General features: G+C 31.9%; 1 protein-coding gene and 1 long non-coding RNA gene across 6 annotated transcripts in view; one reads left to right on the top strand and one right to left on the bottom strand.

Moving 5' to 3' along the window:
- LOC111036226 (dual 3',5'-cyclic-AMP and -GMP phosphodiesterase 11-like) overlaps window positions 1-11,291 on the top strand; it is a 77,363-nt gene extending 66,072 nt beyond the window's left edge. For 4 of the 5 annotated variants that reach the window (XM_022318183.1, XM_022318188.1, XM_022318185.1 and 1 more), the window contains 20 exons: window positions 365-575; window positions 1,629-2,034; window positions 3,765-4,601; window positions 5,920-6,027; window positions 6,092-6,229; window positions 6,326-6,436; window positions 7,101-7,195; window positions 7,337-7,400; window positions 8,330-8,464; window positions 8,633-8,733; window positions 8,822-8,933; window positions 8,997-9,083; window positions 9,162-9,329; window positions 9,395-9,504; window positions 9,604-9,691; window positions 9,755-9,855; window positions 10,088-10,229; window positions 10,374-10,448; window positions 10,530-10,613; window positions 11,026-11,291. In XM_022318183.1, the coding sequence (XP_022173875.1) occupies window positions 365-575; window positions 1,629-2,034; window positions 3,765-4,601; window positions 5,920-6,027; window positions 6,092-6,229; window positions 6,326-6,436; window positions 7,101-7,195; window positions 7,337-7,400; window positions 8,330-8,464; window positions 8,633-8,733; window positions 8,822-8,933; window positions 8,997-9,083; window positions 9,162-9,329; window positions 9,395-9,504; window positions 9,604-9,691; window positions 9,755-9,855; window positions 10,088-10,229; window positions 10,374-10,448; window positions 10,530-10,613; window positions 11,026-11,139 (3,287 nt within the window). In that variant the 3' untranslated portion in view covers window positions 11,140-11,291. The remainder of the gene's footprint in view (window positions 1-364; window positions 576-1,628; window positions 2,035-3,764; window positions 4,602-5,919; window positions 6,028-6,091; window positions 6,230-6,325; window positions 6,437-7,100; window positions 7,196-7,336; window positions 7,401-8,329; window positions 8,465-8,632; window positions 8,734-8,821; window positions 8,934-8,996; window positions 9,084-9,161; window positions 9,330-9,394; window positions 9,505-9,603; window positions 9,692-9,754; window positions 9,856-10,087; window positions 10,230-10,373; window positions 10,449-10,529; window positions 10,614-11,025) is intronic. The other variant, XM_022318184.1, reaches the window with a different exon arrangement.
- A 7,840-nt stretch (window positions 11,292-19,131) lies between these two features.
- LOC111036219 lies at window positions 19,132-20,935 on the bottom strand. Its single transcript, XR_002604742.1, has 3 exons — window positions 20,828-20,935; window positions 20,581-20,764; window positions 19,132-19,766 (listed from the first exon to the last, which is right to left on the bottom strand). It is a non-coding gene; the product is annotated as an uncharacterized LOC111036219 (long non-coding RNA).

Here is a 20,935-nt window from a genome sequence, read left to right as displayed (position 1 = left end):
ACTCGCTCAGTTGTATAATATAATATTTAATAAATTAGTTTTGGTGGGTAATTCAGTGTTAAAAAAATAATACGAAAACGTATACACGTTTAATATTATGTTTGTATGCTATTTGGCATTTTGGCATCGGTTGAATCATAATCACCCTCGTTGTAATATTATAAGTCCATTAATATTTTTACCCATATAAATTCTAAACGTACCCATAACACGTGCACTGTGCTTAATGCATTATATATATACAGATACAAATACCGTGCTCGAAATACACAGTTCTAATTTCGCCGCTTTTCGGCCATATAAAACTTACGTGCACATCATTCGTATATTATTATACCTACGTTGTTGTGTCCTTTCATTACAGGATTGCAATCCAGAGGAAGTGGTGGGGAGGACTTGCGTATGACTGCAGAGCAATGCGCTGGTGGTGGAGAACTGCAGATTCGGATCACTACCCTGCCGTCCCCGGGACCGCAAAGTCCGTCGGCCAGGAGTCAGCACTATGATCCGGAATATGCGAAAATCGAAGCGTGGCTTGACGAGCACAGGGAATTCGCTTACGATTATTTTCTCAGGTAAACAATCGATTTTGCAATGTGTAATATACGAATACCTATTTTAGTACCAGGTGTAAAAGACATTTTTAGACCATGTTATACATCCATCACCGATCGGACCGGCATTTGAATAAAATATTATTAAAAAATGATTATAATTTTTAGAAATGTATGTTTTTTTATCATATAAAAACCACATAGGGCGTCCATTATGGCAAAATTCACTTCGTATAATGTGTACAGTTAGAGTCGTCTATTATAATGATAACCGTTGTAGTAAAAAAAACACAACGGATTAATGACCCTATATAGGATCTCAACGTCCCTGCAGCAAGACTTCCTATCTGCAACTTGTTTTTTTATGACTATCGTTTATTTATGACCTGTTTTTCTGGTCCCTTGAATGGTAATTATTACTCATCTGTCATCATGAACTATATGTCTAGTGTCTACTGCTGTATACAGCCGCAGCATGTTTGAAAGATTTTAAAAAAGAGAAAATATGTATCCCATCGCTATATTCGAGTACGTCTGACTGAGAATTTAAAATGACTTGCTATAAGAAAGCATTTTAAAGTAGATTTCTTAGAATAAACGTTTCAGTGGGTAATCCAGTGCATTACCTGACCATACGATGTATTTTTTTTTACAAGTGAAATATAAGTACCTAATTGCTATAGAATTTTTGAATTGCAATTGTTCTTATAGTTACATCAGATTTCATTACTGTTATACAGTTACTACCTTCTTACTACTTACTGCTTATTACATATTAAATATTTTGCTTGGTGGTTACTATAAATATATTTAGTCAACATACCGGCCTGCACTTAACCAATTTAAAGTAAAACCAACTTAAATATTATCATAAACTATATAACACTATACATTTATTCAATTTTAGATTTTCAAACCCTCGTTATAAATGCAATCAAATACTGTCCACTAACAGCAGTAAACGCTTAAGAATTGATAAATTGTCCGTCTCTATACCTATATATTATACCTATTGATTAGGTTCTATGTTACGAGTAATTAATTTTGACCATAATATTGGTTTTGTGTGTTTAGAAAAGCTACCAGAAATATCGTGGACGCCTGGCTCGTTTCACACGCTTCAGCCAGCAGCTGCGGTGCTAGTGGCGGCGCCGGTGGTGGCTGCGGAAGTGGTGGAGGAAGTAGCGGCGGAAACGCGACGATGACGCCCACGGGCATCGAACGACAGCAATCCGTAGGCACGTCAGGTTGTAGTGGTGGAGGTGGTGGCAATAGTGGCACCACCACACCGGTGCGAAAGATATCAGCACACGAATTCGAACGAGGCGGCCTCAAGCCCATGGTGACCACTGTGGACGGTACACCCACATTCCTCGCGTCTTACGAACACCCGGACGAGACGACCACAGCACCGGTGGCAAGGAGACGGTCCAGACACGAGCTCCGGCAACTAGACGAAAAGCAGCTCATTTTCGAATTGGTAAGACTTTACATTGACACCCCACCCCCGTGCTGACGTATATACTTGTTGTGTAGGGTTTGGGACTTATTGTGCTAAGAATTCTTAAAATATGCAAAAAACAAAATGATGATTTGTATTTTTTTTAAATAATAATAGGTACAGTAAATAAAACTCGGACACTCAGCACTTTAACTTACTGTAACTGTCATTTATTGCATCGTATAATTTTGACGGCGACTTTAAGTTTCTAATTATTATTTCCATTGTTGAAACCCTACTCAATAATAAACTCATGTAGGTATAGTATACACATATGTACTATATAGGTTACCAACATTTAAAGTTTTGATCAGTCTAATCCACATTATTGACGGGAGGTGCGAATCAAAGCAGTTTGAGAATCGCTAATGTATATGATATTATTTAGGCATAGATTTTTAACTAAAAGTGGGTGCAGCTATGCGAATAATCTGCTATATTATATGCGCCCGGACGTATTGATAATATGATTATAAAAGAAAAATTACATTTTTGCTAAAAAAAAATGAACATGGAAAAAACAAAAATAATTATTAAATAAGTATACACAATGTATGCTCCTTCTCAAGTTTGTAGATGCTTTAAGTTGAGTTCAATCTCACTTTCTCGCATGACAACAGTCAACAGTCCAAGGGACGTGTGGCAAATGCGTACTCAAAGTATGTTTGTTATGTATGTAATAACGTTACGCTATGTAGGGATAAAGCGAAAGTTGACATAAAATAAGCATTCTGCAGAATTAGCGACGATCGAGGTAGCGTCGGTGACGAAAAACCACAAACAATATAACCGATGTCACGTGAAACTACAAAGTAGTGTCATACGGAAAAGTCATCTCTTCGCTATAGCCTGCATCACCGAAAACACATATATCATAATATTATATTACACATAATACGTACAAATACAAACAACTATTAATTGGATATATTTAAACCTTGGACAAGCGGGGCTCATTAATGCCCCGCCGCTATTGGAATTTATACAAATCAATTGGTGTTTGCGGGAACGCAACACGAGATCTGCATTTTAATGAACTGTGATGTATGCACACGTACATGAAATTGTAATTAACTTTGTACAGGGTATTCCTTTTCGTCAGTGTGTGTGTGTGTTTGTGTCACCCACGTACATGATAATATACTTCGCTGCCGTCGCTCATTTGTTGAATTTTTTTATGTGAACGGAAATATTTATATATTTGTAATAAATTTGAGTAATTATGAATTCTTGTTATAAGGAAATTTCAATTTCCTGTCAGAATGAGATACTTTGAATCCTATAAGGTATCTGCGTGATAACGATTTTATACACTCCAAGTTTAAAATTACAATAAACATTGATTATTCATATAAAAGGTATTAGATTTAGTAGATTTTCATGCAAGATTTAAAAAAAATATATTATTAATTATTATTTATAAAAACAAACTTGCCCTCCTTCCCAAGACAAATTTCTGCTCTTGTCTATGAGTTATGGAAATAATAATCTGTACGTTTTTGTAATTTTTTTGAGCACTGTCTATAGGTACCTACTATTCTTAACTGTGTGCTTAATATACTTATATAATTATTTTCTACATATAAATGCAGTCATCCTTCCCGGAAAACACTACCACAATGCGTATTGCTACAGCTATCGAATTCGATCGGCTCGATGATTATAATTATTAATTACCATAACTTCATATTGTACTGTTTGTTCTACAGGTGAAAGACATATGCAATGAACTGGACGTGCGGTCGCTGTGCCACAAGATCCTGCAGAACGTCAGCACGCTGTTGAACGCCGACCGTGGTTCTCTGTTCCTGGTCCAGGGCGGTGGCCTGTCGGCGTGCCAACACGACCACCACCACCGGCCCGCGAAGCGCGTGTGCAGCCCGCGGAGACCGCACGCTAGCATAACCGTCGGCTGCCTGAGCAAAGACGACCATTCCGCCACCACAGCCGCCACTGCCACCTCCATCGCCTCCGGCACGTCTTCTACTATATCCGCCACGACTGCATCCAGCGTGGCCGTGAATGACGAACCGCACCTCCCAGAAGACCGCCCCGCAGTCCTCCACCCCCAACAGAACCATCTGCACCACATCCCCACGAACAGCAGCCATCACCTCCATCACCATCACCATCATCAAAACAACAACAACAATAACTACAGCCACCGCAACCTGCACCGTCAGTTGTCGTCTCCGTCGTCGTCGTCGTCGTTGTGCAACGAACGTGTTCCTATTGCGTCACTCAACGCGCCGGCCCCGCAAGTGGCGGTTCCAGTCGAAGAAGCGGCCGTCGGGGGGCTGACTGTTGGGTCGCCGATAGGGTCCACCAACGTCGGTTCGCTGCAGACGTCGATGAACGCGGCTACCTCTCACCACTTCCAGGGCTGCCAGTCCAAGTGTTTGGTGTCCAAGCTGTTTGACGTGTGCTCGCGGTCCACGTTGCAGGAGATGGAAAAGAAAAAAGAAATACACATACCGTGGGGCACTGGTATCGTCGGATACGTGGCCGAAAGCGGCGAACCCGTCAACATACCAGACGCGTACAAGGTAAATGGGCGACATTTTATGCTTAACATAATTTAAGTACTCAATAATAAATAATAATGCAGGACCTACCTCATTGTCGAACAATGATAAATCATTCAGATCAATCACAGCTGTTATTACGAGATTATACACTTTATTTTGGCCCTAATTTTATATTTAAAATTATTATTTAACCCTTCCAAAGTGTATTTTTGTTTGTTATAAATAGAAAGTAATGTGCTTTACCAATCTAAAATACAGTTTTTGGCTCTCTAGTACCTACGTTACTATATTATTGTATAAGTAGGTATATGATTGCTTACAGTTTACAATAATGCAGTTGAGGTACCAATTATATTGAAGTGTTATTTCACATAGTGTGCATCATGAAATGTTTCGACAAAAAATACAAATATCTTATTATCTTTAGTCTCTTTGATTATTTAACGATACATGTTTTTAATTTTTATCCACCCAACCTTTTATGTTTTTACTGATAGGTACATCATGCAAAACGGATGTTACCCAAATTATTGAAAAATAAAAAACTGAATACTAAATTATGACCCCGTTAGTGTTATTGTAGTTATGTAATTTTTTATCGGAGATCAGTTTTTAACCTCTCGTACATTGTCAACAAGAAGAACCGGTTTTACAAACAAATGCCCTTATTCTATATTTAAAGTTTAAACCAAAATAGCTCAATAGCTGTTTTTCTTAAAATTAAAACAATAAAAATCTTCTTTTTATTCTGAACATAAAAATAACTACCTTATTTAAATATTATTTAGATACTCGGGAAACTGAAATCTACGAACAAAATAGTAATATGATTTCTAAGACAACAATCATCGCATTTATAATATTAATATAACAATATAAGTCGTATACCTACATATTAGTATCACAGAAAAATAGTGTACCTACTATGCGTCTATACGTTATTTCAATATTAATGTTAACCTCATAATAATAAAAAAAAAAAATAGTGTAGGTGATGCTTTAGAAGATGAATCAAATTTTAATCGTATTTCATTTAGCCTTTAAATCTTGAATTTTTTGTTAGTTGTTGGTTTTTTTTACAAAGTATGATTTAATAATTTATTACACGTAATACTAGTGCACCTATCGGCTAGCACTGTTTTAGATGTTTCCGTTTGCTGATTACTTATAAATTGTCAAAAAAAAATAAACTACTTTTCCATTGATAAACCCGATGCCCCGATGTTGGGTCAAGGTGTAGTGTTCTCTTGAGATTGTGGTGTTTTCAAGGCTCCTGTATCACAATAGAAATAATAAATAATAATAAATTTTTTAAATAGTCTATTGTTGTTTTTAGGATACACGTTTTAACCACGATATCGATGCCCGTACTGGTTATAAAACTCACAGTTTACTGTGCATGCCGATCAAAGACTTCAATGGGGAAGTAATGGGTGTAGCACAAGTAAGTTTTGAAAGACGTTCGTCGTTGTAACATCATTTTACTAATGTTATTTAATAATTTTCAGGTAATTAATAAAAAAAATGCACCATGCTTCACTCAAAACGACGAGAAAGTTTTCTCAGACTATTTACAATTCTGTGGCATTGGTCTCAGAAACGCACAGCTTTACGAAAAAAGCCAGTTGGAAGTGAAAAGGAATCAGGTGTGTAATCTAATTAGGTCAAATTATGATAAATAGGTCACCTTGATATGATATAATATTTTATATCTATAAATTATTATTATGTTTGTTAATCAGGTACTATTGGATCTCGCGCGTATGATTTTCGAAGAACAGAGCACAATAGAGCATATGGTTTTTAGAATCCTCACCCATACTCAATCGCTTATACAATGTCAGAGGGTCCAGGTACTTGTATATATTAATACTGTGATGATAAAATTATCATTCATGTAAATCAGAGTCGTGTCATCCGCCCCTGGTGAAGAACACTTCCCCAAAACTCTATATTTTGTATTTCAACTTAAAGAAAATGATAATTTTAAAGTTTATGCTTATTTTTCGTGAATTTTGTTGATTTTTATATATTTTATGAAATAATTATTTTCAAAGCAAGTAAAAGTGTAGGACAGCCTATTTCGGTCAATTTTTTATTTAATCCTGTAGGAAGTGTTTAATTGTTTCAACATTGAAATATACTCGATTTTCTTAAAATTTTAATTTTATCAATCGTTCAGGTAGTTTTTGTTCTGAATTAAATGGTTATAATAATATTTAACCAACATATTATAAGATAACTCAGAAATGAATAAGATCATAAACCATTCATTAATTTTCACATTTAAATTGTGTACATTATATGCATTATAAATTATTATATTATATTATGTACATCGAAGCCTATTTATTTTAATGAACAAAACATACAAATATACAATTAATACATAGGATGGTTGTTTGCATGACTCTGATCGTCCGATTTCAAATTATCAACGAATGAAAATTATTTGGTATTTTAATAATTGGAATACAATAAGCTAAGCTAACTAATGAGTAATATTAAATTCAACAGGTATTACTGTTACATGAGGCGTCGAAAGCGAGCTTTTCTCGAGTGTTCGACTTGGAAGCGAACGACTTGCAGGGGAAGGACAACGAGAGGACTAGGTAAAGTCTCCTTCTATTTCTCCTTCTTTGCGGAGAAGGAGAAAATAAAAAAATTCTCAACACTAGTAAGAGATTAAACGATTTATTCCTAGCCTCCTTTTTATGACCTAGGTAACTATTAACAGTGCCGTCATTTTTTAGCCCTTTCGAGAGCAGATTTCCCGTCAACATCGGTATAACCGGTTACGTGGCCACTACCGGAGAGGTAAGCGTAACAAACATACACTGCAACGGTGTGAATAATAAGCCTAGGGTTAGGAATTTAATGCACTTAAAAACGTTAATTAATGCATTTATAATAAACATCCTATAAAATATATTTTATATTTTAAGTTTCTTCGTGTTTTTATCTCCAAATAAAATACAAACATTAAACGCATACGATTTTTATTTTATTTATATTTCTAAAGAATATAAATAAACTGGTTATGTCACGATTACCCTGTTAAAATATTACACATTTAAAAAATGTATTTATTTGTTTACTCCTTATTTACACCGTACCTATATCCCGTTAATGCGGTTAAACAAAATTAGAATAATATTTTTTTTTTTAGAGTGTTTTTCTATTTTTGTCGACTGTTATACCGGATTACAGCGATGATTAGTTTCTTTCTCGAATTATTTTTAGACCGAAACGTCCCCAGATTGTTCAACAACAACAACAAAAAATAAAAAACTAATCATCATTACTCCAATACCTACGTATATTATGCAACACGATCGTATAATCGTAAAGCCGTTTTCTTCAAACTCGTTAACGTCCATAATATTATAATACCCTATGTCGGACCGTATACTATACTGTATTATATTCAGGCCCATCGTTCAGATATTTTCCACCCTAAATCGACAAATTTAATGCCGCTCTTCTCAATCGATATTTATTTAATATCGCCTCCTTCAATTTCTTTAAAATTGCATGCCAACCTAGAGGAACGCATGGCTCGCTTGTGCCCTAGCGACGGGCCTGATTATATTATAGTGTCGTCCTGCCGGGGATGAGAAAAAAATCGTCACTAAAATATTATTACGACGCAAATAAAACGTGAATAATCCAATTGAAACTTGAGCAGCGGTCACGGTTGTACATAATCTTTAACCAAACTCATCACGAACTGCTATCGTTTTCAGACTGTAAACATTGCCAACGCTTACGAAGACAGCCGTTTCGACCAGTCTGTGGACGAAGACGCTGGATTCAAACACTCCACCGTGCTGTGCATGCCGATCAAGAATTCGTCCGGTCAAATAATCGGAGTGATACAAGTAAGCAAAAAAAAACAAAAATATATATAATAATAAATAAAAATAGTGTTACGTTACCGTAATATATCGTCCGTTCCGAAATCGGCCCGGTTACTTGTTTACGCGTAGATAGCGATTTATGAAATAACGAACGATTTATACTAAACCCCAAAATTGTTTGTGTTGCAGTTAGTTAACAAGTTTGATGATCTCTTATTTACCAAAAACGATGAGAACTTCGTGGAAGCGTTTGCCATATTTTGTGGCATGGGAATACATAATACACACATGTAAGTAAGTAAAAGTGCACTAGTCCAAATGCACTTGGCATAATTTCACCGTGCCCACGATTAGGATTTTACGTTTGTTACTCGGTAGTTTAATTCGTAGGTTCGAGAAAGCCATTATTGCCAATGCAAAACAAAATGTTACGTTGGATGTGCTTAGTTACCACGCTTCAGCATCACTGGAAGACGCACAAAAATTGAGAGTAAATCAATCTATTTTATCTAATGAAAATTGTTTCGAGGGTTTAATGTTGTTCATTTTTTAGGCTTTGCAAGTTCCATCAGCTGTTACGTACAATTTGTATGATTTTTCTTTTGATGATATTTATATGAGTGATGATGATACATTACTAGTAAGTATACAAAGTATAAAAGTATAATATTTTTCCTCTGTAGATAATATTAAAATTCAAAATTATTTTCATTTTCAGGCAAGCATACGAATGTTTATGGATATGGATTTAGTTGAACCTTTTCATATTGACTATCAGGTCTTGTGCCGATGGCTATTAAGCGTCAAAAAAAATTACCGATCAGTAACATACCACAACTGGAGGCATGCATTCAATGTTGCTCAGATGATGTTTTCCATTATTACTGTACGTTTACACTATTAAGACTCAAATAAAGTATTTTATATTATTTTATTAAATATTTGTTCTAGGCAACACGGTGGTGGCAAGTTTTTGGTGACTTGGAATGTCTTGCCCTCATTATTGCTTGTCTTTGCCATGATTTGGACCATCGTGGAACCAACAACTCCTTTCAAATAAAGTAAGATGCCCATGTTGCCTATAAAATATTCTTTTCTGTCTATTGTAAATTCTATTGTATGATTTTATTTTTATTTTTATGTTTATTATCTACTTTTAGGGTTTCCTCTCCACTTGCACAACTCTACTCAACATCTACCATGGAACATCATCATTTTGACCAGTGTTTAATGATATTAAACAGTCAAGTATGTGATTAATTTATATATTTTTTAAATTGTTTTTATTAACATGAAAATTTTTTTTTTTAGGGTAATCAAATTTTAGGTAACCTATCACCAAATGAGTATTCTCGCGTTATAAAAGTATTAGAAGATGCTATATTAGCCACTGATTTAGCTGTATACTTCAGGTTAGATATTATTAAATTATTTTTATAAAACTGTTAGTCAAACCCATATTTATTATTTATTATATTCATATTTTAACTTAAAACTTGAAATCTTGTGTAGTTTTTGAAACAATGTAATTTATATCAAGTGCGTATCTCAATATCTTATAATTTAAATAGTTTATTTTAGTATTATAAGATATACTTATATTTGTCAGATTAAAATATAACGTTTTTAATTAAATATTTATAGAAAACGAGGGAAGTTCCTAGAACTAGTCCGTACGGGTATGTACGACTGGACCAGAGAAGAAGATAGAGAACTTTTTAGAGCCATGTTAATGACTGTGTGTGATTTGGCCGCCATAACCAAACCATGGGAGATTGAAAAACGAGTATGTGCTACACTATTATACACTAGTATTTATAACCAATGGTTATTCACTTACCTATACGCTATACTAATGGTATACGTATTGATTATCCTACTACGTGTTAGTAATACATTTTTAAATGTGTTAATTATTTATTATGTTTAGGTGGCTGAATTGGTGACTAATGAATTTTTTGAACAGGGTGACATAGAAAGAAGAAAATTTAATATCACACCTATTGTAAGTATGGTTGATAGTTTGATACATACATTTCACGTAAAACTTATTTTGTCACACACACAATTAATTTTTTTATTTTAGGACATAATGAATCGAGAAAAGGAAGATCAGCTTCCAATGATGCAAGTTGGATTCATTGACTCAATTTGTTTACCCATATATCAGGTGAGTTTAAATTAATAACTTTTATTTACTTTTGAATTCCAATTTTTAGTTTCTAAATTATATTAATTCTTCTTTATATTTGTCATCTCTACACCACTACATGTTGCCTAAAAGTCTAACCAACAAAATTATATATTATTCTTGTTATTATTCTTAATTATTATCGAGTTAAAATAGTTAATAAAATTACCTTTCTGTTAGTATTTGCAGATGTAAATAACCTATGTAGGTTAAGAATGTATTATTATAAGAAAAAATAAAAAGTTTCAAAATTAAAAAATCCATATACCTAATTTTGATACATCAAATAAAAAAAAATCTATTCAGTAAATGTCCTATGGTATTAGATAAATAAATAATTAAAATTGATGATACATTTTTAATTGAGTATAACCTTATTCTTCATTGACAGGCAATTGCTGATCTGTCAGAGAAACTTGAGCCATTAATTGAAGGGGTACGACAGAACAAAACACATTGGCTAGAAGAATCCCAACAGACGTATCATCCACAAAGTCACAATTAGATGTGTAATACAATAATGTATGATACTTTGGTATTTCTATGTGTTAGTGTGTGTCTATGTTTGATTGTGTGTGAGTGTGTGTGTGTGTGCCCCGTATTTCCAAACTAGACAATGTCCACACTATTGATAAAACCAATCTACCTAACTTCCTTCTCATTAGAATATAAGACTTAAAAAGAACATAAATATTATTTTACCTTGTATGTTTTTAGTTATAAACAAAATAGTATTTTCTGTGCTATAGACTTGTAAAAATTAAGATTATTTTATTGTTAAGAGTGACATCAATGTTTTTTCTTGTATTTTGTACCACCTACCTTTTATTAAATAAATAAATAGATATTAGAATATACACTAAATATGTATTATTATACAATATATTTTAAGTATATACCAATGCAATGTATTCTTGAAAGACCATGAGTTGATAAAAAAAAATATGCTTTATTAATTTTTATTTATTGAACACATGTACACCCATTGCAACTTTATGTGACAAGTTTGTACATCTGTTACTTAAGTTGTGAGTTATTATTATTATTCTTATTATTTTTTTTTTTTTATTAAATTATTATTTTATTAAAGAATAAAGTTATTACCTGAACAACTAAATCTATGCATACAAATGATATTTGAATCTGCACAGTAATTGTATGTTTTTAAAGGGAATTTCTTAATAATTCCTTCAGTTGAAATCATACTATTTAAATTATTAATTTTTATTTTGTAAAATTCTGCCATGTATAATTTTATCCACTCAGTATATACTATATCGTATTATGTATTCAGTAATTGTCTTCTTTTTGGTTAGTTTGATCTAATATTGATGTTTCATTTTGTCAATTTAGATGTTAGAAATAATAAGATAAATTCAACACTTAAAAATATTATGAGTATTTAAAATGGTGAACTTAATTATATTTACAATGATGGTGTGAAACTGCAATAGTTGGTACTGAGAAAGTATTGGGTATTTTTGTATTTTGTATTTATATACAATATGCTATAATTATATTATTTATTTTTGTCACTTATTGAAGGTGGTTACTCTACCTCATACTATAGCATAGTTAATAGTTACTAGGAATTACACTTATCAGTGTACAATAATAATAGTGTAAAGTGTTCTGACCTTTACTATTATAAATATACAAATTTTATTTATGATATTTTAAGTGCATACTTACACTATTTAGTGTGATAAAATTGATTTTACAGATATATTTTAGTACATATATAATTAACATAATTATTTTAAGTACCTAAATGTTTGTGATTTTAACAAATTTTGTAGAAATTGTGACCACATATTTTCGATATTTTTTAATTTCCTTAAAAACTACTTAGGTAGGAGGAACGTTGTATTAAATTTTCAAGCTTGCATACACTAAGTTCTTGAAAAAGCCAGTTATTATTAATTTTTTCATTATGAAATTAAATATTTACAATCTGTATAATAGAAAATACAATAATTAATAATTATAAAAAAATTAACGGTTTGGCGAATTAAATTAAGTAGCTCTATCTTCTGCTAAAAACCAATTTAAAATCGTATTTAATAAACGTCTGTAATAGTATTGTTTTATTTTTTGACTTGTCGTAAATATACTACAATTATAAACAGATGGGGTCAATTTAATCTCAAAAATTATAAGATTTTATGGACTTTTAAGTTGTAGACTGTGTTTACTTGTAGTTTTTAGGTTGTAGGTACTTGCCTATGACATATTGTGTTACCATATATAAGTATATTTAAATTTAAAAAGAATTTGGTTCAAAAAAGGATATTTGGATTTCATGCTCAGCACCAAAGGAGATATAAATTAGGTAGGTAGATACTTTTAGTAATATAAATTATGATTTATAAATTCCTATTAAATTAACACATCGGAACTCACTAATTTCTTAATCCTCAGTGACTATTTAAGTGCCATAAACAGTATTAAAATAATATAAAACATAACATTACATAACATTCCTCATACAAAACAAACTAGATGAACCCAAAACCAATATAAAACCAAATCACACTCATTTGGATCCCAGGACACACCGGCATTATAGGCAATGAAACTGCGAACTAATTCGCCAAAATTGATGAATCTGACACAGACATAAACGCACTAGACCTCCTCTCTTACGATGACTTAAAAAACTCCACAAAAACCAATATTAAAAAAAATGGCGAATCCTATGGAAAAGCCAAACCACTAAATTAAACCAGATCAAGAGCACAATATTCAGATGGGAAAACCCTAACCTAAATCGAAAAAACGAAACAACTATAAATCGCCTAAGAATTGGACACACCAGAAACAATTTAAATCTAAATGTATAATACTGGCAAATGCCGTTAGCGGCCGCGGCGTTAGGTTAGATTAAACCTCACTAAAACCAACTAAACCTAACTAAATCCAACTATAAACAAGGCCGTGGAAACGCACTTGATGAGTAACGCGGCGCGTCTCACACTATACCAATTATCAACATATCCAAGGCCCCAAGGGAGCCCTAAAAAATATAAGCTAACTGTGGGGGGAGGGAAGTCAAATATCTATGATAACACAGCACATACTATTGTTTTTTGTTTTTTACAAGACGTGATAAACAATTAATATATACCAAAATAGCGGGGGGTGGGGCATGTAACCCTGCACCCACTGCGGGCAACCATGACCACACCCAGTATTACCCACAGCACGTATGTAATAATTTAAAAGGCGCACATACGAGAGCATATTATTCGTAAACAAATGAAACGATCATGGATAATAATAATTTTAATGAACATTATTATTGCAACAATAAGATAAATGATGCAAAGAATATATACATCAAATACCATAGGTACTGCAGTACACCCAAAAGCAAAGTTTGTGCTGGGGGAGCGAGTTCTTATCGCTTTAAGAATACAAATAATTAATAAATTGAAAAACAATCTACTGATTATACTAATACTACCATCATGAATACTATACATACTTAGTACAAAGATAATAAATTATTATTATAATTATTATTAACTATGCTGGAGAGCCGCCGATTACTGTCGGTACTTCAGTCATGCTCAGAGCATTCGAGTCATCGTATGGACGCTTATTTTGGTTTTGTGTTGGAGCAAATGGTAAATATTGTTCAATGCATGGTATGCATTGTATATTCCGTACACTCGAACAAACGAAATGCATTTGATTGCTCACATACTTGCGATGTGAGAATAAAATATCTAAACAAATATCAAATATATTTTTTTTTTGCTCTTGTGTGTACTCGCCTTGAGACATTAACAAACTTGAGTCACTGTCCACGAGCCATGAGCCGAGCCAAGCTTCTTGGAAATTCAGCTTAATATAGGCTTGAATTTCCATATTTTGAGCATAAATATGAAATTATCAGGGGCAGTAATTGTTCAAAATTACATTGTGATGAGAATGAAGCAATATGACACTTAAATACTTAATAGAAAATTGAAGAAATTAAAAAATTAAAGAAAATTTTTATCAGAAAATATGTTGAAGTAAATAATTGGGGCAATTTTACTACCCAAAAAGCTGATGACAGACAGAAAAAAACACACATCAATGTAAAACCAATACATTCGTCGCTACGTTCATAATCTAAAATGAAAAAGTTAAAAAATAACAAGGATAATAATTTGTCAGGACATGTAAGTTAAAAAAAACAACATATGTCTAATGACCATTGACCATTATAAATTAATGTTGCCAATGACTTAAAACAACTATCATTAAGTTGCTTCAAGTTCTACCAAAGAATAAATATATGTAAATAGATATACTATGAGCTACGAGATACCTATCTGATCAAGTAATTAATTATTCCTTAAATTATTATAAACCCAGCTCCTTTAATTAAAAAATCCATCAATCTATTACATTTACGTATGTTCTAAATTTTACATGTACAATGTACAATCTGTATTTAATAACACAATAAATAATAAAGTTGACTGACATAGACGCATAAATAATATAAAAACAACACATGAAACACAAGATATGGCACTCTTCGGTAATTGTAATCTTAAATCATAATGGATATGATTTAAAATGCAATATAAATAACAAGCAACTAATATTACTTCATATAAATTAAAATTCTAAACACATTGATCACCTATTAATAGTGGTGAGTTGTGAGGAACGAAAAGTCAGAAATTTAGTTCTAAAAGTTAAGGTTGTAATAGTATAGTGCCGATTTTTTTTCACAAAAGCTGTTAAATTTTTGGTTCGTAATATTCTTTCGTACAAATTTAATATCACCTTTTCACTCTATATTATAAATAATACATTTAATTTAATTGTGTACTTTTTTATCTTCGAAAACCATTCACCTCATTTAATTTATAATAATAAATTAATATAATATTATGATCTATGAAATTTAACAAACAAGGAGGAATGTGGGAACATAGCACCGAGCACACCACTGTTACGATTATAAAAACTTATAGGTATCCAACCACATAACCAATTCCTAGGTTATTTTACTTACCTATTTTCACCGTTCTACTGTACCTATCTACGTCAGTATTGACTTAAAAAGTTAAAACCTACCTGACCTATAATAATATTGGACGAGTATAATATTATTTAATATCATACTCATAAAACTATTAGTTTTGGAAAAAAATAATTTTAAAACAATTATAGAGTTTTAATATTATAAACAATAACTATCAATTAAATAATCAACTTAAGGAATATCAAGTAATCGAATACCTAGGCACTTATTTTGATGCAAATTAAATTCACTATTTTCGACTATCTGCAGTGGTGCAAATTATATATCATTATTTTAGTGCAAATTAGAAACGCGCCTGGTTATGTACTTAGTACAAAGTTATTTTAATATTACATTCTATTCATCATATGAATGTATATAATTATTTCATTTGAGGTTTTATTTTTAATTATATCAATTCTACAAATGATCCCAACACAATATTTTTTTTTTTTACCTAAGATTTTACAAATGTTTTTTTATAACGGTGATGTAATTTAGCTCTCAATAAAAAAAATACTTTAAGTACCTAGGGGTAACAATAAATTGCTAAAATGTAATTATAGTAAATGATGCAATTAAAATGTCGCCTATTTAAAAAAAAGGATTATTGGTTTGTCATCAGAGCTACTCGTTTAAAGTAAAAGAACCGAATCTACCCATGATATATATACGCCGTGGAACCGTTTATAATCATACCGGAACGTTACGGTTTGTTAACCATGGCGATTGGAGAGGTTTCTGATCGGACAAAGAACTATAGAAACCTTGGCCTTTAAAAAATAAGGGTCACGGTTTTTTTAAGAATACCGGTTTCAGCGATTTTGTCAGATTTTTACAAAATAGTTTAATTTAAATAATGTCGTGTTTCCCGTTCTGCACACAAAACTAAATTTTATAGGTAGGTACAAGGAAGACAGAACACAGACGACTACAGTTTATACTTTGTGAATCACAATAAACGTTTTTATAAACAACATTCTGTACTGACGAAATAGGAATTGCAATATATATTTTGTAGTGGTGATGACCTAGGGATATATGAAAATACACATAATGAAGAGCTGTATGGTCTATATGAAAAACCCAATGTATTCACATTTATAAGATTCTGACTTATAGAGTATGGCTGGGACATGTGTGAAGAGCTGATGGAGATGCGTTAAAGAATGTTCCGATAGGAAAAATATGTATAAAAAGTACACTTGGAAGACTAAGAACAAGATGGAAAGATACCGTGGAAAAAGATATGAGACTGATAGATGAAAATGCAATGTTATACTGAACTTTGAACTGAGAAAAATGGAGAAGCTTGCTGATGGCAGTTGGGTCTTGAATGGACCGTATAGTAAAGCTGCTGAAGAAGATGAAAAAATAATGGTGTAACTAAGATTTTTTTTATAAACACGTTCATTAAAATGTCATAATACATAATAGTTATTATTTATTAGGTACATATAGTAGTATCGTATTAATGGGTGAAGGAGGACTCCCCTCCACGATATTTTTAGGAAGAACTATTTTCTATAGATGTATAAGTGTGGTCAATAATAACGGAAAACAAAAATGTATTAAACCCTTACCCAACCCAAAAAATACATAGTAATACCTATGCTACTAACCTATATATATTATATAGCCATAGGTTGTTAAAATGAAACAATATTTAATTACAGTACAATTTTATTTATTTATTTTAGTTATTTACGCCATATGGTATTTTACAATATAGCATAACAATTATTAATAAGAAATTATAACAAATTTAGATTAACAGGTTAAAATGCATACTATATATTTTATTATATTCTGCAAAGTGGATTCCTAGTCAACCTTGTTTGGTGCGCTACTGATATATGGTGTAATATGGTGCACTGAAATGTGAAAATTAAATTAAATCCTAGCTGGGGTTTTCATATTAATATATTATTGTCTATTTAAAATGTATTAATATTTTTTAAATTGGTATTTACCCTCACACTTGTTAGTTGTTTGTATGTGTAGCAAGGATTTGTCGCCAAGAATTCAGGTGGTCACCCATCCAGGAGCCAGCGACGCCGAACTGCGCTTGACCGCAGCACACATTAGGGACTGCGGCCAAACACCGCGTTACACCAAGGCACAAAGCTGGATATTATTAATGTTGTATAATTCTAGATTCATAACTCATAATAGTTATATAATATCCTCTATTTTATATTATACCCTAAGCAAAACGAGTGTACACACATCAACATGTTCAGCGGGACCCATCGTCTTCTTGAAGAATAAATTAAAATTTAATAAAATATTTAAAATTTAAATACCTAACTAGTGTCCGCGCGTATGCACCCATGCACATTTTTTAAACGCTTTGTTAAGTCAATATTATTTACTAGCAATACCAATATAAATTGTTCAAAACTTGGTGACCAGACGTAACTGACGGACAACTTACAGACTTATAATAATATAGTTGACCGTTGGTAGTCAAGCATCATGCCCGGAGAACGAGAGCCTTGTGATCGGTTCCCGGTCCAGAGATAGGGATATTTCTGAGCTTTTATTCAAGGATTTGTTATTTTTTTTTTAAACATTACGCTTAAATTTACGGTATTGATGGTAATAATAAATATAAAGTATATTATTTAGGTATTTATTTAATCACACCTAACATATAATATAACCTACCTACGTTTCCCGGCCACATGACCGTATCCCACGTCCAGATAAGATACTAATGAGTAGTGAGCAATGAGCTCATATTTTGCCGCTTATACTTACATAGATAACATGTAATTGTATAAGATATGATAATTAAAACTAGTGAGTTAAATTCATAGTGAAATGAGAACGGTGTCATAAATAATATAATATGTTATAAGAGTTGACACATAGGTAGTCAACCCAGTTTCACTTGGTTTGTTACTTGTTAGTGATGAAATATTTTTGAAAATAGGTGAAATAATATTTGTATTGTTCTATCGTAATTATAATATTTTATGTAAACATGTCTTGAAACAATGCTATAATAAATATTAAATTAACATAATTTTATCTGCGCCAATAGTGTTAAAGAAAAATATTGTAATGTAACTTAGGTAAAAACAAAAAATAGATACAATTTCATTTTAATTAGGTGATATTTCTTTGGTAAACATATTACATAAAAAGTATTACCTTTTTGGGAACAGCAAAAATTGAAGCATCAAGATCAGTATTAAAAGAGAAAATAAGGTTTGATTGCTTGGTTCTACATATCATACATACGTAGTGAAACATCTATTGATACCGTGTTCTCAGAAATTAATAAATTACCTATAAGAAAGTAGACCTAAAATTGATCATAAGTTGTATACTTTTACATTAAACACATGTTGTTACCAGTAATACATATACCTACATACAGTATTGTAAAATATCGCAGTGCCAGCAGAATAATAATGTATATTATATACCATTGAATGTCGGACGAATAACATTATTAAAACAAGCATTTAAGAAATTATTATTTATTGATAATATAGGTAATACATTTAGACACAATTAGGATATAATATCAGCTAACTATGGCGACGGCCTGTAATTGCGTGAGTGGATGTATTTATCCACGATTGTATTAATCGTAGGGCGAACGCTGATAATGTAATATCACACATTTTGTAGGTAGGTGTAGGTACAAAAAGATTAGAGTTTCATAAAATAATCTTGTGACATAAAAGAAACCACTATAGCAATCTTGTAGCAAATTATACAACAATACACTTAGTTAAGAGGAAGTAGGAAGCATAATTAATATGATATAAAACACAGTCGGTTAAATTATTATATTACGTACGTGAAAACGTAGAATAGTTTTTATAGTACCGAGTTGGTATTTCAGTATACTCCGCGGCGTAGGTAGTGCAGTTTCGAATAAACGACGATAACGTTTCGAAACCGATAACCGTTGATTTCCTACGACGACAAAAGATTCCCGGTGGTATTCGGTGTCGTCATCACATGATATTCACGTGTGATATTCGGTTCGAACAAACAATACGATGCATAAAGATGAATATTCCACCAAAGTCCTTTTCCCTACAAGCAAACCGACTGCAGCTGTTGACGACCTTGCACCGTGTCTATAACGTTATAATAATAGTATTATTTAATCAGACCTGCTCGTCACGTCATCAACATCGTCGTAGTCGTCGCTATTAATTGTTAACACATCGAATTAATTAACTTTATTACACTGCGCGTATATAATATTATATTGTCCGAAATGCTGTAGATATTTATATAGTAGGTACTACACGTACCTGCCTATATTCAATACGTAAATATGACGTAAGGTACTCTATTGTGTTGTTAAGGATGTTATTATTTATTGTTTCTCGTAAATTTAAGTTTGTCCCTTGTCATGTGCGTATTATATACGTACCTAATATTATAATTTTAAATATAAGTTTATTATTTAATCGACACAGATCAAGATTGTTTTTTACTTCTTACAGGTACCTATTTATTGTTATGTTAATTTATTCGATTGTTGTTTTCGAAAATAATTTTACTGGTACCTATTTAAATAGTTGTTTGACTATAAAAATGTGTATATTTACCACTAAAATATTTTATTTGTACAAGATTTTTAAGCTATATTTCACAACTAAAACAATGGTTATCAATTGTAATTTGATATTAAATACTCTGCAATACACACTATGTAATGACTAATGAGTAATGACTGATTACATTTTAGATTAAAATAACTTTTTACTTATTTGTGCATAGATATTTAATTAATCATTCGTTTTAAATTTAATACAACTAATATGCACTAGGTATAGATATCAACATGCACATTTTTGGGTTTAATAAAAATGTTTATTTAATTTTAATTTTTTAAGTAAGATTGTAATAATGACTATTATGTCTTAATAGTAAAAAACATACCTTAGTTAAGTAGGTGTATCAGAAATAGTGTTCAGATAATTTTATGAAAACCTCAACGCACAAAATATATTGAAATATTAAAGTAATCATCCTGTAAGGTTGCCGACCCCTGCTGTAAGCAATACAATGATGATAGAGCGCATTTTTTAAAAACCATATCCGTGTTTGCTCGTAAATTTATACTCTAAAAGTTCAAACACGCCCATTATTACACTCTTATAAATCATGAGCAACTCAATATACTCACTTCCCGCAAGACTTAATTCCAGCTGAAGTATCGTGATATTTGCTGTTCTAATTTTGCTTGTAAAAATCAAAACTATAATCATTATTTTTTATAACATCGACATAATAA

Source organism: Myzus persicae, unplaced genomic scaffold (assembly GCF_001856785.1).
Source record: "Myzus persicae strain clone G006 unplaced genomic scaffold, MPER_G0061.0, whole genome shotgun sequence".
In the NCBI taxonomy this organism is placed as follows: domain Eukaryota; kingdom Metazoa; phylum Arthropoda; class Insecta; order Hemiptera; family Aphididae; genus Myzus; species Myzus persicae.
This window is presented reverse-complemented; position numbering and strand designations above follow the sequence as displayed.